Below are 27,023 nucleotides of genomic sequence, written 5' to 3'. Positions count from 1 at the left end.
ATTAACCACACACACATATACACACACACACACAGTGAGTAAAAAGTGTGTCTATCCAAGTGAATTGAAATACACACCAAAAATCATTTTGGGTGAATTTGGGAAACTTTAACAGATGCATATATAGACCCTCTAGAAGCCTTTAGAATGAGACACTTGTGAGGACCGGCCAAAGGGTCCTCACTCGTCAAAAATGTCCTCACTATGTATGGTATAAAATGGTAGTGGTCCTCAGAAGACCAGTCATACACACACACACACACACACACACACACACACACACACACACACACACACACACACACACACACACACACACACACACACACATACATATATATATATATATATATATATATATATATATATATATATATATATATATATATATATATATATATATACACATTTTTTTACACACACATACACAGTATAGACAGACAAGCAAACAAATTCACAAGGTGCATCGGCCAGATAAAACACATATTGATTATCCATGAAGCCATTCCAACAAATGATGTAGCACAGAACCACTACATACACACACAAGCACACACACACACACACACACACACACACACACACACACACACACACACACACACACGTTGCACTGCATACGCATGCATCACATTGCAGACATTAAAGTGAAGCGCTTCTGCTGCAGGCTGCTCCCAACACGGTGAAATGTGGCTTCGTCATCGGAGGAAGTTGAATTGAGGGATGTGGCGGCAGGGAAAATAGGCTCATAAAGCATTCGATACGCTTTTTGTGTTTTTTTTTTAGCTAACACTCACAGAGGACACAACTTAATTCATGGGTTGCGGTGGGACTACGCCTCAGCTTTGAGCTTGAAACTTGAAGTCGATTTGTGTCTTTTATTTTGGAAAGTTAAAAACTTTTTTTTTTTTTTAACAACACGTCTGTATTGGCTCTAAGGCGTATAGGAGTGGTCCATCGAGGAAAAGGTTTCTTTAGCCGTCATCTGTACTTTATTGAAGGTGTCGGACCTTTCGCTCCTCATCTGAAGAGCTTTGTCAGCGAACTAAAGTTGTGCTGGTAATTTTGGCCCTATATCCCGATTGATTTCTACCATATGTGACATTTTATTTTTTGTCAAAGCACCACTGAAAGGCCAGGGTTATTACCTTATTTTTTTTGTTGAGAATTTTAATATTTGTTAATTTACTGTTGATTATTTGAGGCACTCAAGAAAGTTCATTTGTAAAATTTATGTATTTATTTGAATATATATTAGCATATTTATTATTTATATAAGTATTAGTACATATGTTCATTTGTATAATTATCATGTTTATTTATGTGTGTGTTTATTTATTTGTATATTTATTCACAAAGTTATTTATTAGCATTTATTTATATATATACAGTATTATTTTTGGAGAATTACTAAAAAAAAAGTAATATTTATTTATTTTAATATATATATCAGCATATTTATTATCATATTTTATATATATATATATAAGTATTTGATTACTATACATACACAGTATATGATTTTTTTGAGAATTTTAAAAAATCTAATTTACTGTTGATTATTTGAGGTACCCAAGAAAGTGACACATTTATTCATCTTCATTTTTAAAATGTATGTAAATGTATTTATTTATTTATTTGAATACATATTAGCATATTTATTATCATATGTATTATTTATATAACTATTTGTACATATGTTTATTTGTATAATTATTATCATATTTATTCATGTGTATGTTTATTTATTTGCATATTTATTATCGTTATTTATTTGCAGGTTTGTTTTATTTATGTACATATTTATTCACACGTTTGTATGTATGTTTTTTTGCATATCCATTTACTTATTATTTATTTAGTTCCATGTTTATTTATTTATTCATTCATTCATTTATTCATTCATTTATTCATTCATTCATTCATTTATTCTTTTTTTCATTCATTTGTTCGTTCATTCATTCATTCATACATTCAGCCATTCATGCATTCATTTATTCCTTTTTTTCATTCATTCATGCATTCATTTATTATTCATTTATTTATGGTGTCTAAAATACTGATGAAGCTGCCACTCCTTTGTCCAAAGTGTGAGTTTGTGCGAATGATAATAATTAATAAGAATACATTTCATTTTAAGCGCCTTTCAAAGCTCTTACCGTGCAATCGGTGCTTTCGGTCATCTTCAAACAAAAGTCGGCCGCAAACTCCAAGTCTGAGAGATGCACTTTGTTGCAGTCGATCGTCTGTTGAGTGAAAAATGTCATAAATAGATAGCTAGATAGGTAGGTAGGTCGATAGTTAGCTAAATAAATGAATGAATAAATGAAACACTAAATAAATAGATGCTAGCTAGATGGCTAGCAAGCTAGATGGCTAGCTAGATACAGTACATAGCTAGATAGATGGCGAGCTAGATAGATGTATAGATAGATCGGTGTCTAGCTAGATAGATGGCTAGCGAGATAGTTGGCTAGCTAGATAGTTGGCTAGCTAGATGGCTAGCTAGATAGATGTATAGCTAGATAGATGTATAGCTCGATAGATGGCTAGATAGATGGGTAGCTAAATAGCTAAATAGACAGTTAGACAGCTAGCTAGCGAGATAGCTAGCTACATTCATAGATAGATATACAGCTAGATAGCTGAAGTGAAACTGTTTGTATATTCCCCATTTCTTGAAATAAAATGTCCCCATTGTGGAACGAATAAAGCTTTTCTGATTCTGATAGCACGATAGATGGCCAGCTAGATGGGTAGCTAAATAGCTATATAGACAGCTAGATTGATTAATAGATATATAGCTAGATAACTTGATAGCTCAAGTGATAGTATTCATAACTGTTTGTATATTCCCCATTTTTTTTAATTAAAATCTTGACACGCCAAACCTTTTGCTAGGTTTCGGCAACTAATTGCTTCAGAGTGGAACATAGCTAAAACTTTTAAAGACAGTTTCCAGTTCAAGATAAAAAAGGGCAGAGGAGAGTGTTAATAATAATAATAATAATAAGAAGAAATACATTTTACTTTAAGCGCCATTCAAAGCTCTCAAGGACACTTGACAGTCAAGACAAGCATAGGTACGATAATAAATACATTATTATCTCAATGTGCACTTTCCTAATGTAAAATATAAACTTTGAGGACCATTCATAAAATAATTATTGCATTTAATTGGAGCTCAATGGCAAAAAAAATAATAATAATTATCCACTGCAGCTTCCAAGAATGGCGCCTGTAATGCGTCACTAAGAACACGGAAAAGTACAACAGAGCAAATTCAGCCTAGCTTGAAATGGTTTTTGGGTTTAACTTTCCTCAATTTGTCCTACTTGTTCTCACTGAGGAGGCGTGAAAAAAAAACGTCATCAGGTTTGCGGAATAAATAATTCAGAGAGAGAGAGAGTTCTCAATTTTACGGAGTCGCAGTCAGCCTTAATGGAATGTTATTGGATTGTATCATTGAGAGGCAATGGATGAGAGTCATCGTAATTTAAGGGAGGAGTATAGGGTGGGGGAGGGGCTGTCTATTTGTCACTGGAGGGGAGAAACTATCGATTAGAGGATTCAAATTCCATTACGTCAAGATCTACTCTCATTCATCACGTTCGCACGTGGGCGGAGGAGACGCCGGTTAGCAAATAGGCCAAGCGGAGATGAAACGCATGGTGGCGTCGCTTAGAGAAGGGGGAAAAAGGGGAGGGGGGGGGGGGGCAAACTCATCACGAAAAAAAAACAAAAGAGGTTGTAACTTTGTGGTACCGCTCGGATTCTTTTTAACTCATTCGCTGCCAGACGATGTGCAAAAATGTGTCCACTCCAACGCCAGGGTTTTTGTCATTGTTTTTTTTTTTTTTAAGATGAAGTAACATTTGTGGGTCCTGATATCCGCTGATCATGCATATCCATTAGTCATTGTCCCGATCAGATTGGCGACCAACGGGTAGCGACGTCAGCCCTGCCTGCAGCCTCGCAGGTGCTGGTCGTTTTAATCACTGACACTTAAAAGGACACCCGGCACGACCATCCGGTGCCGGTTCATTGTTTGTTGCATGCTTTGTCTGCAATCGCATGCACTGTATGCTGTGCATGTGTTTGTTTAACCTTGGCGGACTTTTACTTTTGGTCTTCTTTTGATACTTTGTATTTTTTCTGTTCCGATGATTTTGATGTTTTACATTTTGTTCCTGCTGACCTTTAATTTAATACAATGTGTCGAACAACCTCCTGCCTGCTTTTTGGGATCCGCACCCGCCATCACCACCGCGCAAAACGTGACAGTCATAAGTAATACAATCCAATCGCATGATAATGAAATGATCATCAAAAAATGAAACATGGCTATGAAACACAAAATTGTCATTGTTCCCTCAAAAACAACCCTACATTTTCTTAACCTTACACATTTACCTGGATGACCGTCGGCTCGGAGATGAGCGTGTCAGCATTCAACACTTGCACCACAGCTTCTGGCACGACCGCCTTCTTCATGCATGACATGTCGAAACCGTACACGTCGTCCCAAAACGCGATGCAATCTTGATGCTTTTGTTTATCTCCCACTGCTGCCAGGCTGATGTTGCAAAGGTCCGGGTAGACTGAAAAGTCCAGAGGAAGTTGACAGTTAATATTAAGGCGAATTTATATCACAGTTACTTGCTACTCTTCTTTACTTTATGCATTTACAAAAAAAAAAAAAAATCGAGTCAATCATCCATACTGATAGCCAAACTGCGGCCCGCGGGCTAAACGCGGCCCATCGTCAATTTTCCTTGGGCCCACAGCCTCCATCACAAAATCAATTATGCATGTATGATGAATACAATGGGCAGTAGCTCTGTACCTGCGTGTGCTAACTGCTGCCATCTAGAGGCTCAATTAGGAATCGCAAATTAGTATACGAGTCATTGACTGAATGAACCCTCCAATTTTAGAATAAATGGCGACGATTAAAGATGTTAATTAACTCATTCACTGCCATTCACAAATGTATACGGGAATTGAAACTATGACGTAGAGCGCCGTTCCCGAATTAGTTCGAGTTTAGTTTTTTTTTTACTTGCCAAGGTGCCGATAAAGCGCTGAACAGAACTCTGCCAATGTTTTTTCCCCTTCCACAACATGACAGGATTTCCCTTTTTTCCCCATGCTAGCGCTTTGTTCCAGCTTCAGCTGTTGTTAAAGCGCTATTGAAACCGATATGTACGTAACAATAATAATAATAATAATACATTGTATTTATAAGCGCCTTTCAAAACTCTCAAGGGCACTTTACAGTCACAGGATAAGAACATTTTTTCCTGCGGGTGAGCAGTGGCAGCCAGACGCGCCAGCGACATATAAAATGGCCACAATAACATTCAAATAAAGTAAAACTACTCACCATTTGATGACAATGCTCTGATCTTACCTACAAATGTAAATGGAAATTCATTTCTCAATGCTAGCTATCAAGCTAGCTCTGTCCTAGCTTTAGTTGTACACAATGGAGGATTACTATTGATAAGTATTTATTCCTATTTAAAAGTATTTATTACTATTTATAAGTGCCTTTCAACACTCTCACTTACTATATTTGAATGCATTGTATTTTGGACAGCCACCCCCATTTCAAGCTGATATAACTCCAGGCCCATATAATTTAGGAAATAACTGTTTTTCCGATGAAAGAAGAGAGTCTATTTTTTTTTTTTTTACGCTGCATTGAATGTTTATGTAGTACTAAAACTTAATATTATGTGTGTCCTGCAATTTGAACACCCTGACCTACACACACATACACACACAAAATGGAGTCATAATAACCAAAGTAAACAGGCAAACTCAAATCCAGGCAAGCTTGATGCTTCCCAAAGCGTCAACTAAAACTAATGACATCACGCCTACAAGTCGCGTGGGTGTGGCGTGTTCCATCAATTTCCTCAAGTATACGCAATGACAACGTATCGTTTGCCCTGTTTTTGTTTTTGGCCTACTTACAAAGTCCATACTGGATTCCATTTCCATTCGACTAATATTACTAATGATCTTAATTGTGACAAGCGGCATGGTGGAGTACTTGTTAGCACGTCCGCCTCACAGCGCAAAGCCCCAAGGTTCGATTCCGGCTCCGATCCCACTATGCGCGGATTTTCTGCGGGTACTCCCGTTTCCTCCTGTGGACCCAGCATGCCTTGTGGAGTACAGTGTCCTGGGTGAAGGGATGTGTTTCCCCCCCACCCCGTTCCATCGACTCGTTCACAGCCGACCAATGAGGGGGCTCAAGTGAGCGAGTGTAGTGGGGGACATCGGGGGGGATGACAAACGGGCTGAGGGCAGCCAGTCGAGAAGGACGCAGATGTCAAAGCCATGAATCTGGGGACACCAGTGTGCACCCCAACACCCCCACCCTCACCATTTGCAGTACAGTAGCCTCTCCTTCGCCTGCCCAACTTTTTCTTTTTTCTTTTTTACCCCTATTGCGTTTTTCAACCAAGCCTGTCCAAATGTTGCCCAGTCATCAAAATCCCACCCCCCACCTGGTCTTCGTGATCACGCTCCACTGTGGAAATTTCCGGCGCGTGTGGCTACCGCTGCTCAACCTAGCTATCTGGCTATCTATCCAGCTAGCTATTTGCTATCTGGCGAGCTACCTAACTAGCTATCTATTTGCTATCTAATATTCGTCATGCTGGCTATATATCAGCTCTCTAGCTAGCTGTTAGCTATCTATCAGCTAGCTTTCTATGTATTTAAGTTACTTCCGGGTTAAAGGACAACCGAAGTCTCCGGACAAGTCGTGTCCATAATTTGTAAAATGGCTTCAAATGACTTCCACTGCATATAGCTATATTTTACCTTTTAAGACTCTCGCTGAATATTCCGGAAGTCTTGTACGTGACGTCACTGAAGGAACGCCCCTGACCGAAAAAAGGACATGTTGTAGCAGTCCTTCCATCACGTCAATGTATTTTGCTGTACTTGTTTGGTCTGAAAACGTCATGTTGCACCAAAAAGAGACAAAAGAGGGCGACCAAGCTCCATGTAAGGAAATTATCAGCCTGTGGAAACGAGCTGATTAATTCCTCACACGGAGCTTGGTCACCCTTTTCTGCCTCTTTTTTGGTGATACATTTCCCCCCAATCTTGCCTCAAAATGACACATATAATTCTTTAATCGATTGCAAACATGTATGCTTTCCTCTTCAGAACTATTTGAATCATATTCATAACTGGATGAGTAACAAGAAAGCATATTTTCCGAATCTGAAGCCATTGTTTTGATTCTCCGGCAATGCAAGATGTATTGGCGTGATGTCACAAACTGGGGGCGGGACTTTCTCAAAATGCCCAATTCGCAGCTCAATTTTTTGCAGATTTTGGATACTTTGTCATTTTTCATTGGTGTTTTGCATTTGAATAAAAATATCATACTGCGTTGCGTGTTTTGGGTATTTTAGATGCTATAAAATGTTTTTTCTGATGTCAGTTCGGAAAAAAAAGTGATGTCGATTGTCCTTTAAGTGACCGCTGGCGCGTGTGGCTGCCACTGCTCACCCACAGAAAAACTGATCCTGTGACTGTAAAGTGACCTTGAGAGTTTTGAAAGGCGCTTAGAAATGAAATGTATTATTATTATTATTATTACTTTTCTCGCTTCAGTACTCAAACCAAGTCATGTTTCTGTGTTCATTAGCATGCTAGCACCTTCATTTGGTGCAGTGACACTCACATGGTCATGAGCAGGCGTCGTCGGCTAATAATGAGAGACCGTGAGATGGCTATCGCTGGGCTGTCAGCACTCATTCTGACAATTGATGGCCCGATGTATTGAATGAAGGTTATGTGAGGCTGAACGGCAGCTCGTATGCGCCGCCGGGCTAAATAAATTCAACATGTTTTTTTTTTTGTTATAATCACAACCATTATTATTATTTACAGAATGGTAGATTGCAAGCACTTTCGGTCACATTCTCACATCGATTGATGTAATAGCAAAAATTTGCTGTACAAATTAGGTCGCACAATTTTCCCCAATGTTGTCATCTTCTCGCTAGTGTTTCAAACATTTGATCTTTCAATAAAAACGAATGAAAAAAGGAAGAGCAGACTGTTCCACCAGCAGGTCACCCCCCCCCCTCCGCCTCGCCCCTCTTTCACGCCAGACATGAATTGAATGGCCATGAGTGGACATAATTACAATTGACTCCCAGTGGACCAAATTGTCCCCCCTTTCAGCTGTTTGCTGCGGATCACCCTTATTAGTCATTTTCCCGGACGAGTCGTGCATGAGCGCATTTTTATACACACATGAATATAATCCCGATATTATGTAATATGGAGACTTCAAGGTTGTGCAAATTTGTGTTATAGGGGGAAGGTTAATTGAAACAAATGAGCAATATTTTTTTCCAGATAACAAATGTCACTTTTTCTGTTTTTAAGTACAGTGATACCTCGGTGTACGAAGCCCTTGGCTTACGAACTTTTCGCTTTACAAACGTTAAAGTTATCAAAATGTTACGAACTATTGGCATACGAACTATTTTTCGGGATACACACGGAGCTACCACAATGAGTGATGTGTCTTTGGCGAACGAGCCCGTTCTCCTCACAAGAAAATGGCAGCCGACTCATTTTTGTCCTCTATTCCCCGCCCCTAGTCTTTGGTTAAATCCACGTGATTAGTCAAGAACGCGGCAGTGAGGGGAGGTGGTTTAAACATGAAAGAGACAAAACGGATAGACAACACAGTGAAATTTGGACTCATTTCAACTTTGATAGTTCAAAGGCAGAGTGTAGACTGCAAGGTTAAAATATCCCATCAATCAGGCTGTCACAAATAACCAGAACAAGCCATCTGTACACTTGATGCAAAAAACTATCAACCAAGCTAAAGAGAACACAATTGATGAGGAACAAGGTAAAATGATCGTAGAGAAAGCACCTACACGGGATCATTCCTCAAAATGGTGAAAGAAGGTTACGTTCCTCATCAAGTGCTGATGAAAGCGGCCACTCCATTCCATCAAGCCATCAACGACCATCACAAAGGTCAATAAAACCACTTTATTATACAGTAATTTATTTCTTTAATTATAATACCATAGAACATTTATTATACATAAAATAAGGTATATTTTGTGTAGTTTTAAGGATTAGAAATTAGAAAGGAGTAAATTATGTTTTAGGGGGATCTGGGAACGGATTATTCTCATTTTAATGGTTTCCTATGCGAAATTATTTTTTTCAATACACACTTTGCTTTACACACTGTCTGGGAACAAATTAAGTTTGTAAGCCAAGGTATCACTGTAGTTTGGTGGCAGTGAATGAGTTCTGAAACTCTGAAACCATTTTTGGCGTTTAATTTAAAATGTCTCAGGATCAAGAACTTTGTGGCCAAAGATTGAAATCTGTTTGGATGTTGCGGCTTTTCGTACATAAATAGTAACCCCTGATGCCTCAGCCTAAATTAGCGAAATATCAAAAATTATTTGCCATGACAAATATGACGTCCTCCATTTCTGAGACTTTCTTTTGGGAGTCGATGAATCGTTTTGTTGCATTAGCGCCACCTTTGTAAGAATGTGGCAAACATGTTTTGTGAAGCTTTGGCCACGCAAACATGTTTTGTCAAGCTTTGGCCACGCAAACATGTTTTGTCAAGGGCGATGGAGAGAATGTAAGGGGTACCTGAACCGCCATCTTCCAAATAAAGGTCCCGGGCAACCAAGACGGAGTCCAACATTGATTCAAAGAGCAAAAAGTAACCCTGCGAACAGAAGAAAAAAATACGTTAAATACATATAAAGGTCTCACATTATTTATACACAAAAAAAAAAGGCTAACAACATTTGTATGTCAATGAAATTGCACAAATGAATGAATTTTAACCGTCATCCGTTAGTTCATTTTTCTTATGCACATTTCTAAATTAAACATATTTTTTACTCTCCCCCTGATTTTTAAATGATTTTAGTTCATTAGCAGTAATTACTTTTGTAGATAAACGGACCAAGATGCAACGTAATTTTTTTTGCTGTAAGGTAAACAATAACAAGGATGATTGTGCTTCAGATCCAAATAAAATGAATGCAAAAACTTATTGAAAGTGTGAGTGGCAAGTTAATTCAGCAGGTGTTGTTATGTAGAGAGATGAGGCCATTCGGAAAAATGTGATTGACAAGAACTTAGTAGGGGAAATGCTGCAAAAGCAGCACAATATTTATTTATATATGTATATTTTTTTATTTTTGTCTATTTATTTATTTTTACATTTATATTTCTTTATTTCTGTGTATTTATCTCTTCATTTATTTATCTATGTATTGATTTATTTATTTTTTTACTTATATATGCTTTTATTTTTGTCTATGTTGTATGTATGTATTTATTTTTGTATTTACTTAGTTATTTTAGGTGTTAATTGTGTATATTTATCTATTTTTTATGTTTATCTATTTATTTATTTTTACATTCATATTTCTTTATTTTTGTCTATTTATCTCTATTTTTTATTGTATTTACTTATTTCTTTAGTGTTTATTTTTGTCTATTTATCCATTTATTTAATGTATTTTTCCATTTATATTTCTTTATTTTTGTCTATTTATCTATGTACGTATTTATTTATTTGTTTATCTATGTATGTATTTGTTTATTCATTCATATATATTTGTTTATTTTTGTCTATTTATGTATGTATATATATTTTGCATGCACTTATGTATTTATTTTATGTTTTATTTTTTTTTAGATGTATCTATTTATTTATTTATTTATTTATGTGTTTAACTATTTATTTGTGTATTTATTTATTTTTACATTTATAATAATACATTTCATTGATAATTCTTTATTTTTGACTATTTATCTCTGTATTTATTTATTTGGTTATCTATTTATTTATTTACTTGTGTCTGTATATTTCTGTTTATTTATGTATGTATTTGTTTGTTTATTTTAAATACCGGCCAGAGATCTGTGTTCTCCAGATTTGATGTTTGTGGACCATCAGCAACGGTGACAACGACATGCATTGGACCTTCATCTTTTATGACGGCAAGGTGAGGTGAGGGCTAGGACAGGGCACGTGTGTGTGTGTGTGTGTGTGTGTATACTACTATTCTTGTGAGGACCACAAAAATTTTATATCATACGTAGTGAGGACATTTTTGACAAGTGAGGACCTTCTGGCTGGCCCTCACAAGTTTTTCATTCTAAAGGCTTCTAGAGGGTCTCTATATGCATCTGTGAAAGTTTCAGAGAGGTCCTCACAAATGCACCCAAAATGATTTTTTGGAGTGTAGTTTCATTTCACTTGGATACACACACTTTTTACTTTTTTTTTAAAAGTCAATAAACCTGACTTTGACGTTGACTTACTCACTGTGTGTGTTTGTGTGTGTGTTTGCACGGTTAATGAGAGGAAAAAGTTCATACCACAAAGAGTAAAACGATATTTTTACCAAATTCACTACAGGGGTGAGGACTTTGAATGTAGCCATTCAGAAACGTCACTCCTGCTGTTATTTCGGTTTCAAGTCAATGTTTTATTTCTTCGTTTTTAAAGAAGTTGAAGTGGGAAATGGGGTGGCATTTAGTCTTCAAATGTAACACTCGTTCTTCTATCAACATTTATCAACAACAGTGGTCTTCACTCCTTATCTGGAGTTATCCGGACCTCACAAAACCATTCGAAACAGGAATGTGTGTGTACGCACAAAGTCACTTGTGTGACAAAGAAAGTCTAGACAAAGTATATAGTCAGCATGGAGTCAATTGCGGAGCGCTCAATACTACTAAACCAATGGACATTTCAATGAAGACAACATTTGGTGTCACGGACAAACAAAATGCAGGAACAAACAGAATGATAACCACCGCCATCAGCCGGGTCAAAGTTCAAAACTGATGATGACGATGAAGATCAACCCGAACCAACCGACACGATGGTCAAACGCCATGTTTGTGGACGGCGAATTAGCCGCGATCCAAAGTCGGAGAGCCCCTCGTTGTTGCTGACTACTTGCTGTCCAGTCAACGACCTTAACGCTAGAACGTTTTAAAAGCCTCACGCAGCGTACACCGGCCTCATAATTTAGTGCCAATTTCACGGGACGCTGCTTCACTTGAAGGGGAAAAAAAGGGATATGAGACAGGGGGTGGGGGGGCTGTGAGAAGAGTCACACCGTTATGGTCAATCATGGTCCTGGGATTACTGCCCCTTACCCCCCCCCCCCCCCCCCCCCCCCCCCGTACCTTCACAAAGATCCCCACCCAACAAATTTATGAATGACATAATATTAATTAGCTTGTGTTACAGCCACTTCGCTGTGAGAGGCTTCGTACAGCGCTACATCAGTTTCCGAACGCTTTGGCTCCCGAACGTTACAAACATTAAATTTGCGAGAATAGAATATTGGCAGACAAACTAGTTTTCGGCAGACGAAGCGAACGACAAAGCGCCACGGTGGTTCGGGGGAATTGTTTTCGCCACCTCCTTTCTTTGAGTGCAGACATGGTTTGTTATCGAGTGGAGTACTTTTACTATTATGGGACTGGAAAAGACCCCACCACAGGCTAGTGTCTAAGCAACGGTCTCAGGCAATAGAAAAGGTTGAAAAACTTAAAAGCTCAGAATTGCTCCATTCTTGCTTTTTTTTATCAACTTTTTGCCTCACGATCATGAAATCCGCAAGCATATAGTCTTGGCTGATGAACTAGTTTTCGGCGGACAAACCAAACCACACAGCGCCATGGTGGCTGGCGGACTCATTTACGGCGGATGAACACCAAACCACACGGGTGAACAGCACCACGGTGGCCAGCGGACTAGTTTTTGTCACCCCCTTTCTTTTTGCAGACGTGGTTTGTTATCGAGTGGAGTACTTTTGCTATTATGGGACCGGAAAGACATCACTACATGCTGGTGTTAAGACGAAGAGGACACAAAAGGAAATTACGATAGAGCAGAAGAAGGAGATCATCGAAAAACATGAATGAGGTGTGCGTTTGTGTGACTTAGCGTAACGGGATCAGTATGCTAAGTCGAACATTGCTACGTGTAGCTAAGGGTGTTTCTGTGTTGTCTAAGCAACGGTCTCAGGCAATAGAAGAGGTTGAAAAAAAACTGTTGATTTTGATTAACAAAAAGCAGCTAGCAGGGGACAGTGAGTGAGGGTATTATTGCCGAGAAATCACGGCAACTTTACTGGGCGTCATCCATTGACAACGACCGTCACAAAGGTAAATGAAACAACTTTATTATACAGTACAGTTTATTTCTTTAATTACAATACAAACGCACATTTATTATTCATAAAATAAGGTATATTTTGTATAGTTTTGAGGCGTATTTAGTATGAAATGATGTTTTATGGGGACCTGGGAACGGATCGGTTTCATTTTTAATTGTTTCTTATGGGAAATAAATGTTTGGAAGACAAACTTTTCGCCTTACATCCACCTTCTGGGAACCAATTACGTTCGTGAGCTGAGGTATCACTGTACTTTACGTATGTGATGACTATGATGTAATAATGTCGGGAGGGTTCGACACGAATGCATTCCATTTTTTTGTCTTCGATTTTAGCGGTGACGCTAAGATAACAACGCGTCGAAGGCAGGATCCAAGTTGAGCGAGCCGAGTGACATATTGCGGTCTCGCCACTTTTTACATTTACATAAGAGACAAATGAAAAGCTTAATGAGAACGGGCCGGAACCGCTTATACACATTAACAAAATTAGCATATAAAAGACATCTCCTCGTAGGCTTCGCGCGCTGCGTTTAAGTACGTTGGAAGTTTTGCAACAAGGTAGAACTAAAAATGGCAACCACTCTGACGGCTTTGTTAGATTTTTACCCCTCATATTGTCCCCCCCCCCCGCCAACCCTTATTGTTTTTTTTTCTCCATAAACTCACCGTCGTCAGGCAAGACTCATATTTTTCTTTTGAAAAGCGCCCGATAACCGTTTACAACCGAGGCGAGGCGGTGACCTGTTCTGAGTCAGCAAAAGTCGCAAGCGGACTGTCAACCCGCATGATGGAGGAGGTGGACCGGCAATTCAACTCAGGGAGGGCAGGGTGCACTAAGAACCGTAGTGAATCGCCAGCCGTGTCAAAAACCGGCTTCGTGAGATTTCAAAGTGTCAAAGTTAAGGCCCGGGGGCCAAATCTGGCCCGCCAAATCTTTTTTTTCGGACCGCGAAAGCAATTTAAACTGGAAAAATTCCTAAAGTCCCAACCGATTTTTTTCAGATTGTCTCTGAACACAATAACAGTCATTATTTTTAGTTACAATGATACCTCAGTTTACGAACCCCTTGGCTTACGAATTTTTCGCTTTACGAACGTTAAATTTATGAACATTTTACCTTGGCAAACGAACTATTTTTCAGGATACACACGGAGCTGCCACAATGAGTGATGTCGTTCGCGAACGAGCCCGTTCTCCGAAAAGAAGGCCCCAGTCTTCGGTTAAAGCCACCTGATTGGTCAAGAACGCAGCAGTAAGGGGTGGGGTGTTACAGACAGAGAGAGAGAGAGTGAGGCCGTTCTCCAAAAAACAAAATGGCAGCCGACATTTTTTTTGTCCTCTACTTCCCGAGTATGAGTATTATTATATCATTATTATTATTATTATTATTATTATTATTATTATTATTATTTATTATTATTATTATTATTATCATTAATAAATGTTTATGTAGTCCTCAAACTCAATATTCTGTGGATCCTGCAATTCATGTGACAATGAAAAAAACCCTGGCACTGAAGTGGACACATTTTTTTGTCTGGCAGTGAATGAGTTGGGGAAAAAAAGAATATTGAAGAATATTTTGTAGTTTACTGTTCTAAATAAATAAATAAATTTATTATACATAAAATAAGGTATATTTTGTGTAGTTTCACGACTTATTTAGTAGAAAATCATGTTTTTGGGGGACCTGGGAACGGATTATTCTCATTTTAATGGTTTCCTATGGGAAATTATTTTTTGGGATACATACTTTTCGCCTTACGCACTCTGTCTGGGAACCAATTAAGTTCATAAGCCAAGGTATCACTGTATTTCCGAATGCATTGTGTTTTTTTTACGAAAACCGAATAATTAAAAACAAACAAATAAATACATTAACAAAATTAATTAAATTGTGAATAAACAAACGAGATAATAATAATAATAATACTACATTTTATTTTAAGCGCCTTTCAAAGCTCTCAAGGACACACAGTTACCGACAAGCATAGGTACTATAATACATAAAATATAATCACAAATAGAATACAATAAAATACAATTATAAATAGAAACAAGATAAAGAGCAACACAGAAAATGTAATTTTAAATAGGTAATGTTCTAAACTTGCCAAGTCCTTAGCCGCCCTCTACTTTGAGAGACAATCAAGTGTAAACAACCCACTTTTATTATGGTCTGTAAAAAAAAAAATACTCATTAAGAAGACCATGTTATGATTTCGAAAACATATTTTTTCTATTTTTGGTCATGTGCTGGTGACCATCAAAGCTATCTGGAATGCGTTACTCCAAACCATCTGCATCAGCAGTTTGCGCTCTGCTCTTTTCACATCTGCCTCAATTACCGCAGGTCATCATTAACTGGCGGTCCCGGGAGTACGCGTCAATCCGTGTGTGTATATACGGTTCACTGAATACAGAAGGCGGGGGGGGGGGGGGCCAAGTGTCAGCGAGGCTTTGTGGTGGGATGACAGCAAATTCCCTGCCAGATGATGTGCAAAAATGTGTCCACTCCAGTGCCAGGCTTTTTGTTATTTTCACTCAAATTGCACACAGAATATTGAGTTTTAGGACTACATAAACATTTAATACAGCGTTAGAAACCTCTCATCTCTCATCCGTAAAAAAAACTGTTAATTCCTAAGTTATATGGGTTTGGAGTTATCATTGCTTGAAATGGGGGAAGCTGTCCAAAATATAATGCAATACATACATATTGGTTTATATAGTTCTTTAAAGGACAACCGACCCCATTTTTTTTGTTTCCTAACTGACATCAGAAAAACGTTTTATAGCATCTAAAATAGCCAAAAAATGCAGGCTGATATTTTTAGTCAAATGCAAAACACCAATAAAAATGAGTGAAAGTGTCCGATAACTACTTTAAAATAACCAGAAAATGGCAAGTTTCAAAAAATCCCGCCCCTTTGTTCGTGATGTCACGCCATACGTCTTGCCTTGTTCGAGAATCAATATACAGTAAAGTCTCGTTATATCGATATCCAAGGGAATCCGAAAAAATATTGATATAACCGGGACTATCGATATATCCGATATCAATATAACGAGACTTTACTGTATATATATTTTGTGTAGTTTTAAGGCTTATTTCGTAGAAAATTGTTTTATGGGGACCTGGGAACGGATTATTTTCATTTTAATGGTTTCCTATGGGAAATTATTTTTTGGGATGCACACTTTTCGCCTTACACACCAATTAAGTTTGTTTTTCAACAACTCCTTTGCAATCAGCCTAGAAACTCAACCGTTTGTTTCCAAAGTCTTGGTAACCATCCTTGGGGACGTCGTCAAGTCCGAAATGGATGTGAAGTTCATCGCCGTCGAAAAGGAGTTCAAATCTCGTTCAAATGTTGCAGCGCAACGCTAAAAACTTGACATGCGCAAATTTCAACATGTCACAATTCATCAAGTGCTCGAGTGTCGGCAGGTGAATTGCTAGCTTGCCCCTCCTTTAGCCTCATTATCGCTAGCGAGAGCATTACCTGCCTCCGAAGTCAACGCCAGTCATCAATCATTCTCTTCTTTTGTCTGTCTCGCTGTCAATCACTCACATGATTACTTGATGATTGATTACTGCTTGTTTACAAGGCGCGTCAAGTCTTTGGATGAGATGTATGTCAAAGCCAAATATCAAAATTTTCCCTTCGATCGTGAATAAAATGCCCGAAAAATATGGAAAGAAAAATGACTTTTTTTTGGAGCACAATTAAGAAAGCCAAGGCCCGGGGGCCAAATCTGGCCCGCCACATCATTTTACGTGGCCCGCGAAAGTACAGCGATACCTCGGTTTACGCACTTTTGGGTTTACAAACGTTAAATTTATCTAAATGTTACTTTGGCATACAAACTATTCTTCAGTTAAAGCCACATGATTGGTCAAGAACCCAGCAGTGGGGGTGGGGGGGTTAAACATTAAAGAGACAAGCAGACAGAGAGAGAGTTGAGAAAACACACACACACGAAAGGGAGATGACAGAAAACAAACAAAAGTGAAATGGTGAGAAAATGGATAGAAAACAGTGACATTTGGACCCATTTCAACTTGGACAGTTCAAAAGCAGAGTGTAGACTGGAAGGTTAAAATACCCCATCAAACAGGCTCCACAAATAACCCCCACAAGCCATCTGTACACTTGATGCAAAAAGCTATCAACCTAGCTAAACAGATCACAATTTATGAGGAACTAGATAAAATGATCGCAAAGAAAGCACTGACAAGGGATCATTCCTCAAGATGGTGAAAGTAGAAGCCTACGTTCCTCATTCAGTGTTTAATGCTGAGGAAACCGGCCACTCCATTCCATCAAGCCATCAACGACCATCAAAAAGGTAAATAAAATGACTTTATTGTACGGTACAGTTTATTTCTTTAATCATAAGACTATAGCACATTTATTATACATAAAATACGGTATATTTTGTGTAGTTTTAAGGCCAAGAAAATTAGAGAGTAAAATTATGTTTTATGGGAATGGGAACGGATTATTCACATTTTAATGGTTTCCTATGGGATATTACTTTTTGGGATACACACTTTTCACCTTACACACTGTCTGGGAATCAATTAAGTTCGTAAGCCAAGTTCCCACTGTATAATTGCATTTTATTTATTGTATTCTATTTTGTGATTGTATTTTATTTTCCTACCTATGCTTGTCTGACTGTAAAGTGTCCTTGAGAGCTTTGAAAGTTGCTTAAAATCTAATTTTCTGATGATGATTATTATTAATGTAAAAAAAAAAAAAAGAAGTGTATCAGCGAATGGATGCGCAAAGCCAAAGCAGCACGACCAAGCGAGCGAACGGGGGCCGATCACCTGTGATTGATCTCCTCTGCGAGTTTATATTTGGGTCTTTGGGCATCTCATGATGGCCACAAAAACCCTCCGGTCTGACCTGATTCTCAATGTTTGTTTTTGCAGCCTTGGGAGGAGCGAATCAATGACGTGAGTTATGAAATGACAGCGACGTGACTCAAAACCGTCTTTCAAACGGTACCGAGACAAGACACTCGTCGGTCTCCTTCTCCTCCATCACCATCACGACCGGACACGGCACATTCATCACAGACTTTTGTCCATTAGTCCCGTTCACGCCCCCATTGTCCACATTGACGACGGAGACAACCGGAAATGAACTCTATGATTACCTCTGTTCCATAACGGACATTTGCCAATACAGTGATACCTTGGCTTACAAACTTAATTGGTTCCCAGACAGAGTGTGTAAGGCAAAAAGTGTGTATCCCAAAAATTTATTTCCCATGGGAAACCATTAAAATGAGAATAATCCGTTCCCAAGTCCCCATAAAACATAATTTTCTACTTTTCTCAGCCTTAAAACTATACAAAATATACCTTATTTTATGTATAATAAACGTGCTATGGTATTATAATTAAAGAAATAAACTGTACTGTATAATAAAGTCGTTTTATTTACCTTTGTGATGGTGGTTGATGGCTTGATGGAATGGAGTGGCCTGTTTGATCAGCATTAAACACTTGATGAGAAACGTAGCCTTCTTTCAGCGTCTTGAGGAATGATCCCTTGTAGGTGCTTTCTTTGCGATCATTTTACCTAGTTCCTCATCAATTGTGTACTGTTTAGCTTGGTTGGTAGCGCTTTGCATCAAGTGTACAGATGGCTTGTGCGGGTTATTTGTGGAGCCTGATTGATGGGATATTTTAACCTTGCAGTCTACACTCTGCTTTTGAACTATCAAAGTTGAAACGAGTCCAAATTTCACTGTTTTCTATCCATTTTCTCACTCTCTCTCTCTGTCGTCTGCCTGTCTTTCATGTTTAAACACCCCTCTCCCCGTTCTTGACCAATCACATGGCTTTAACCGAAGACTGGGGGCGGGGATTAGAGGATAAAAACAAGATGGCTGACATTTTCTTGTTAGAACGGGTGCTCATTGAGTTAATGACATCTACTGTAACGTATATAATGACCATCATGTCAATGCTAATTTCTGTTAGCCCATCAATAGCATTTCACATTATTATGCTAGCACAAAGCTAGCAGCCTTCCCTAGAACTGTGTTGAAATTGAGCGTGGTGATTTATCATACTTCTTCTTTTTATTATTATTATTTTAATGGCCACTTTGTGTCGCAGACCTGCGGTAGATAGCACGCGCAACCAACGAGGGGATTCACCGCCATCGTCGACATACATATAACTCCAGACCCATGTAATTTAGGAATTAAGAGAGTTTAAGGTTTCTAACGCCACATTGAATATTTATGTCGTCCTAAAACTGAATATTCTGTAGGTCCTGCAATTTGAGTGACAATGACAAAAACCCTGGCATTGGAGTGGACCCATTTTTTTTGCACATCATCTGGCAGTGAATGAGTTAATTGTCAAAGAAGACTCGAGGGCAACCTTTGAAATCTTGATAAGAAGTGACGAGAAGATTCTTAGATAGATTAACAGTGAGTGAGTCGGTGTCATTCCATATTATGGCCGCTATCCTTCAGCGCGTCACTTGACCAATTTCAATTTCCCCGGTGAAGGGATAGGACGGCTCAGGAGGGTCGACCCTCGTTCGTGACCCTGGGGTCTCACGATAGATTGGGACGGGGGGCAGATACAGGAGGCTCATGAATTAGGCATGACTTCAACTTTAGGCCTGCGTCGTGATGAATGGGCGTCAAGTCAAAATAAGAGTGCTGATGCTGGTTAGGGATTCATGGGAGAGTGTGCTTTAAGTTCTTTTAAGGACTTAAAGGACAACCGACACCTCTGGACAAGTTGCGTCCATTATTTTTCTGCGTACTGACCATCCATTCCGAGATGATGATATCCACTTTCTCCACGGGGAGGCTGATGTCTTCGACGCGGCCTTTGAGCAAAGTGATTTTGTCCTCCAGTTTGTTGGACCTGCGGAACACAAAAGCACTTTTTTTCAGTTTTGCGAAACTGGCAACCGGCTTAGCCAACGGCTACGCTCCTCATCACGAGAGAACGAAAGGTGCTTTCTACACCCAAATTTCAAATGCGGACAGATTTCATTTCAAAGGCTGCCTGCTCAGCCATGACGGGAAATATATTTCCGAAGCCTCGCCAAGACTGTACAGTGATACCTCGGTTTACGAACACCTTGGCTTACGAACTTTTCGGTTCACGAACGTTAAATTTATGACAATTTTACCTTGTTATACGAACTATTTTTCGGGATACACACGGAGCGCCACAATGAGTGATGTGCCGTTCGAAAACGAGCCCGTTCTCCTAACAAGAAAATGGCAACCGACTCATTTTTGTCCTCAATTCCCCACCCCCAGTCTTCGGTGAAAGCCACGTGATTGATCAAGAAGGCAGCAGTGAGGGGAGGTGGTTTAAACATGAAAACGACAAAATGGATGGACAACTCAGTGAAATTTGGACTCATTTCAACTTTATTGATACTTCAAAGGCAGAGTGTAGACTGCAAGGTTAAAATATCCCATCAATCAGGCTCCACAAATAACCAGAACAAGCCATCTGTACACTTGATGCAAAAAACTATCAACCAAGCTAAAGAGAACACAATTGATGAGGAACAAGGTAAAATGATAGCAGAGAAAGCTGTACACTTGATGCAAAGAGCGATCAACCCAGCTAAATAGATCTCAATTGATGAAGAACTGGATACAATTATCGCAGAGAAAGCACCTACAAGGGATCATTCCTCAAGATGGTGAAAGAAGAAGGCTATGTTCCTCATCAAGTGTTTCATGCTGATGAAAGCGACCACTCCATTCCATCAACGACCATCACAAAGCTCAATAAAACCACTATTATTCAGTACAGTTTATTTCTTTAATCGTAATCAAAGTCAAAGTCAAAGTCAGCTTTATTGGATTGGATTGGATTGGATTTGCCTTTATTAGTCTCACAGTGGAGAAACACTGTGTGTGTATTTATTGTCAAATATGCTAATATGCATGACATACAGCACAGATGAAATACCATACCATAACACCAATACCATAACACATTTATTATACATAAAATTAGGTATATTTTGTGTAGTTTTAAGGCTTAGAACATTAGAAAGTAAAACATTACGTTTTATGGGGACCTGGGAATGGATTATTCTCATTTTAATTGTTTCCTATGGGAAATTATTTTTTGGGATACACACTTTCCACCTTACACACTCTCTTTGGGAACAAATTAAGTTTGTAAGCCAGGGTATCAACATGTGTGGAGGGGATGAAAGATTCCAATGCCTCATCAAGTGTTTAATGCTGATGAAACCGGCCACTACAGTCAATCAAGTCATCAACGACCATCACAAAGGTCAATAAAACGACTTCATTATACAATTCAGTTTATTTCTTTAATTATAATACCATAGCACATTTATTATACATAAAATAAGGTATATTTTGTGTAGTTTTAAGGCTGAGAAAATTAGAAAATGATGTTTTATGGGGACCTGAGAACGGATTATTCTCATTTTAATGGTTTCCTATAGGAAATTAATTTTTGGGATACACACTTTTCATCTTACACACTCTGTCTGGGACCAATTAAGTTCATAAGGCAAGGTATCACTGTATTACGGATGCAACCTGGAAAGGTGGCAACAAAGGCCCGCAGAGCGAGATAGGGAAGTGGATGATCACCTGGAGCGTTTGAACGATCCCTCCCGTCACTCTGGCCATTTTGGTGATCTATCTGTGTGAATATTCCATTATCATGACACCGAATGTTAGCGAGGACAGAACAATTACTCACAGAGGCCCAGAGTGCATTTCTGTGGCAGCGATGCTTATCTGGAGTCGCCCCCCCACCCACCCCCCCTCACGACCGCTCAGCTCGTGCCGCTATCGCATCCTTCCAGATCCCGACCACCCCCCCTTACCGCTCCAGAATCCTGTCTTCATAACAGGAGAACTACTGTAAACTCATTACGGCGGTAACGTACAGGGACAAAGTCGTGTCTGGAAATAAAAGTGCATCTGCGCCGATGTGGGAGTAACGCAGAGGTTGTTTGTTTGTGAAGGATGTTGGACCCGGAGAAAGAACATGTGTTTGGATGCTACCTTATCAGAAACTTCAATGTGAAAGGGGGGCGAGAAAGTGAGAGATTGAGAGAGGGAGGGAGACCAAGGCAAAGGGAGGGAAAGAGAAAAAGGACAGAGAGAGCCAGCTAGCAGGCTTTCTATTTATTTGAGTTACTTCCGGGTTGAGTGTGGCTGCCACTGCTCGCCCACAGAAAAACCTATCCTGTGACTGTAAAGTGACCTTGAGAGTTTTGAAAGGCGCTTAGAAATGAAATCATCATTAGTATTATTATTATCATTTGCTAGCTATTTGCTATCTATTAGCTCTGGCTGGCTAGCTATATGGCTGCCTAGCTAACTATTTATTCACTATCTAGATAGCTGGCTATCTACTTCGGTATCTGTTGGCTAACAATAGCTAGGAAGCTTTCTATCTATTTCAGTTACTTCCGGGTTGAGTGAACACTGACGCGTGTGGCTGCCGCTGCTCACCCAGAGAAAAACCTGTGACTGTATAAATGAAATGTATTATTATAATTATTACTGTATATATTAGCTAGCTACCTAACTATTTATTTGCTATCTATTAGCTGTGTAGATGGCTTGTTAGCTATCAAGCTAGCTATCGTTTAGCTATCTAGCTGGCTAGGTAGCTATCTATTAGCGACTGTATCCTGTGACTGTAAAGTGAGAGCTTTTAAAGGCGCTTGTAAATGAAATGTATTATTATTATTATTAAAGTTTCTTACGCTACATTAAATGTTTATATAGTCCTAAAAATTCAATCTTCTGTGGGTCCTGTAATGAGCAAAAAACCCCGGCACTGGAGTGGACACCTTTTTTTTTGCACCTTGTCTGGCAGTGAATGAGTTAAGAAAGTAACGACAAAGAAAGAAATTCCACCTTTCATTTCAAGATGGATGCTCCTGTGCAACCAACAGAAGCCACTTTGATTACAATCCTGATATTGGCGGCCACGGAAAGAAGAGGAATAAAGTCACAAAAGCAAAGCCGAACGAACCTTTTTTTACCACGTGTGTTCATTTAAAGGGCGGAGCTACGCTGGCAAACCTGAGGACCCCTCCCACCTCCCGCCCCCCATGCCAACTCTTGCTCCCAACAGCGAGCCAGTGGGCTGTAAAATTAAAACGTCCTTTTGCTTCAGCAAACGCCGCTGTTCCGCATATAAGGACGCCACGACGCCACTGCGATAATGGCAGTCGTAAAGGCTTTTTTTGAAGTCAAAAAATGTTATCTGAGGCAGAGTTGTGAAGAAAGACGCACGCGCGCAACATCCGATTTAGACTCGCTTAAAGGACAACCGACACTATTTTTTTTCAGAAAAACGTTTTATAGCATCTAACTAAAGTACTCAAAACACGCAGGCTGATATTTTTAGTCAAATGCAAAACACCAATAAAAATGACATCAAGTGTCCCAAAACTGCCACAAAATGCGCTCGGAACTGGCGAGATACAGAAGGTCCCGCCCCCTAGTTCGTGACATCACGCCAAGACGTCTTGCCTTGCTGGAGAATCAAAACAATGGCTCCAGATTCGGAAAAGATGCGTTCTTGTTACTCATACAGTGATTAATATGATTCAAATAGTTCTGAAGAGGAAAGCATACACGTTTGCAATCGATTAAAGAATTATATGTGCTATTTTGAGGCAACATTGGGGGAAAATCTCTCCCACCCAAAAAAAAAAGGCAAAAAATGGCGACCTCCAGTGGCCACCTCCGCTTCCACAGGCTGATAAATTCCTTATACGGAGCTTGGATGCCCTCTTCTGGCGGCTTTTGGGTGCAACACGGTTCTCAGACCAAATATGTACAGCAAAATACATTGACGTGATGGAAGGACTGCTACAATGTGTCTTTTTTTCGGTCAGGGGGCGGTCCCTTTGTGACGTCACGTACGTCAAAAACAAGACTTCCTGAATAATCAGCGCCAGTCTTAAAAGGTAAAATATAGGTAGCTATATGCGGTGGAATCTGTGTAAAATACACTCAGTAGAAGTCATTTGAAGCCATTTTACAAATGATGGACACAACTTGTCCGCAGACGTCGGTGGTCCTTTCAGCATAGATTCCACACGTAATATAGCGCTGAAGCAACTTATGAACGAATTCACCTTACGAACGACCGTTCGGTACGTATCTCGTTCGTAAATTGGGGAGCGTCTGTATTTTTTGGGGCAATGTAAACAAATTTTTCTTACCTGACGATCTCCATAGCCTGGTAGATAATCTCTGATTGGTCGACCGCTATGACTTGTTTGGCTCCGGCGCGAGCAGCAAACATGGATAAGATGCAAGTCCCACAACCGACGTCTAAGACAACCTAGTCGAGGAAAAAACGGGAAAAAATAAAGCATTAAAAGGTGACATGGAGTTTCTTTGGACATGAAAAATGCAAGATGTTTTCACAACGGTGAATAATATATTTTCCGTATAATAAAACGCACAGGAATACAAGGCACACTTTCAATGAATGACACATGTTGACATTTTTTACCATATAAAATGAATGACATTTGAAAACGCACATATATATAAATCGCACTGGATTATCGGGCACACCTTTAAAGGACAACCGACACCATTTTTCTGTCTCCTAACTGATATCAGAAAAAACGTTAAACGGAAAACTATAAGGATTATGTATTTTCAAACATTTTCCAAATTTAAGGCGCACCAGACTATAAAGCACAAAGCGATCAACACAGCTAAACAGAACACAATTGATGAGGAACAAGGTAAAATTATCACAGAGAAAGCACCTCCAAGGGATCCTTCCTCAAGATGGTGAGTGAAGAAGTTACCTTCCTCATCAAGTATTTAATGCTGATGAAACCGGCCACTCCATTCCAACGACCATCACAAAGGTCAATAAAACGAATTTATTATACTGTACACTTTATTTCTGTCATTACAATACCATAGCACATTTATTATACCTAAAACAAGGTATATTTTATGTAGTTTTAAGGCTTATTTCGTAGAAAATTCTGTTTTATGGGGACCTGGGAACGGATTATTCTCATTTTAATGGTTTCCTATGGGAAATTAATGTTCGGAAGACAAACTTTTCGCCTCATACACACTTTCTGGGAAGCAATTAACTTTGTGAGCTTAGGTATCACTGCCTACTATTTTGGCAATATTCCCTGTTGGGAAACATGCAGTTCTCTCAGCAATCTTAACGTGCCAAAGTAATGACTGTCAACATGAGTTTAAATTTGCGCATAAACTTGTTTAATGCACAACTTAAGGCCGTGAACACAAACGCTGCCTTTTTTCCCCTCCAGGTAAGGCATTAATACGATGATTGCGTCTGATTTCAACCCTCCTGGGTGACTTTATTAGCACACTCATTGTCGACTGCAGAGCGCTGATAACAAAACGTTGGGCTCCAATGACCAAAACGTATCACAACCCGTTGTCGTTAGTCACAGGGGGGGGGGGTCCGTCTCGCGGGCCAGCCATTATATCGGGGCTCTAGGGGAAAAAGTGCGTTTATAGGACAACCGACGTCACTTTTTTGTTTCCTGACAGACATCAGAAAAAACATTTTATAGCATCTGAAATACCCAAAACACACAGGCTGATATTTTTAGTCAAATGCAAAACACTTGGCATGCTAGAGAATCAAAACAATGGCTTCAATCATATTCAGTTATGAATATGATTCAAGCAGTTCTGAAGAGGAAAGCATACCTGTTTGCAATCGATTAAAGAATTTATTCCGTGCCATTTTGAGGCAATAGGGGTGGGGGGGGATGTAGCACCAAAAAAAGAGGCAGGAAATGGCGACAGAGCTCCGTGTAAGGAATTAATCAGTCCGTTTCCACAGGCTGATTAATTCCTTACACGGAGCTTTGTCACCCTCTTCTGGCGGCTTTTTGGTGCAACACGAAGTTTTCAGACCAAACAAGTACAGCAAAATACATTGACGTGATGGAAGGACTGCTACAATGTGTCTTTTTTTCGGTCAGGGGCGTTCCTTCGGTGACGTCAAGTACGGACTCGTTACGGACACGTCACCAACTCAAAAAACAAGACTTCCTGAATATTCAGCGCGAGTCTTAAAACGTGAAATATAGCTATGTGCGGTGGAATCTTTGTGAAATACGCCCAGTAGAAGTCATTTGAAGCCATTTTACAAATTATGGACACAACTTGTCCGCAGACTTCGGTTGTCCTTTAAGGCTTAGGAAATTAGAACGTAGAAAAGTATGTTTTATGAGGACCTGGGAACGGATTATTCTCATTTTAATGGTTTCCTATGGGAAATTATTTTTTGGGATGCACACTTTTCGCCTAACACACTCTGTCTGGGAACCAATTAAGTTCGTAGTCAATGTATCACTGTACTGTTTTCCTTAGAAACACACACAATTGCGACCCTTTCAAATCTTTGTTTGTCATCTGTTAAACTTTTCACGTTTTTAAACCTTACGACGACTCCGTCGATGTAACACGCAAACACCAACGAATGAAGGATTGATGGCCGCCCGCTCGTTCTCTGAACATGTTGCATCTTTCTTCCTGACGTCTCTTATCTGACTGTTTGCCAGCCTTGCGAGTCTTGATAATACGCGCCGCGGTTTATTCATTCTTCTCCGTCGCTTTTACAGTGATCAATGTTTTCTGCCGGATCGCAATCTGGCAGTGTAACATCCCACGCGCACAAATATCGTGTTTTCCGACCTATAAGGCGCACCTAAAAGCCTTTTTTTTTTTTCGAAA

General features: G+C 39.3%; 1 protein-coding gene across 1 annotated transcript in view; it reads right to left on the bottom strand.

Annotated features, from left to right (window-relative positions):
- prmt3 (protein arginine methyltransferase 3) overlaps positions 1-27,023 on the bottom strand; it is a 49,531-nt gene that overhangs the window by 12,562 nt on the left and 9,946 nt on the right. Inside the window, exons 9-13 of the mRNA XM_088991447.1 lie at positions 24,494-24,615; positions 20,058-20,157; positions 9,679-9,757; positions 4,414-4,601; positions 2,160-2,246 (exon numbers count right to left, since the gene is read on the bottom strand). Of these exons, the coding sequence (XP_088847573.1) occupies positions 2,160-2,246; positions 4,414-4,601; positions 9,679-9,757; positions 20,058-20,157; positions 24,494-24,615 (576 nt within the window). The remainder of the gene's footprint in view (positions 1-2,159; positions 2,247-4,413; positions 4,602-9,678; positions 9,758-20,057; positions 20,158-24,493; positions 24,616-27,023) is intronic.

The sequence above is a fragment of the Hippocampus bargibanti genome, linkage group LG03 (assembly GCF_051943395.1).
Source record: "Hippocampus bargibanti isolate YZ-2025 linkage group LG03, ASM5194339v1, whole genome shotgun sequence".
NCBI classification, from domain to species: domain Eukaryota; kingdom Metazoa; phylum Chordata; class Actinopteri; order Syngnathiformes; family Syngnathidae; genus Hippocampus; species Hippocampus bargibanti.
Note: the sequence above shows the minus strand (reverse complement) of the source record. Positions and strands in the feature narration are given on the sequence as shown.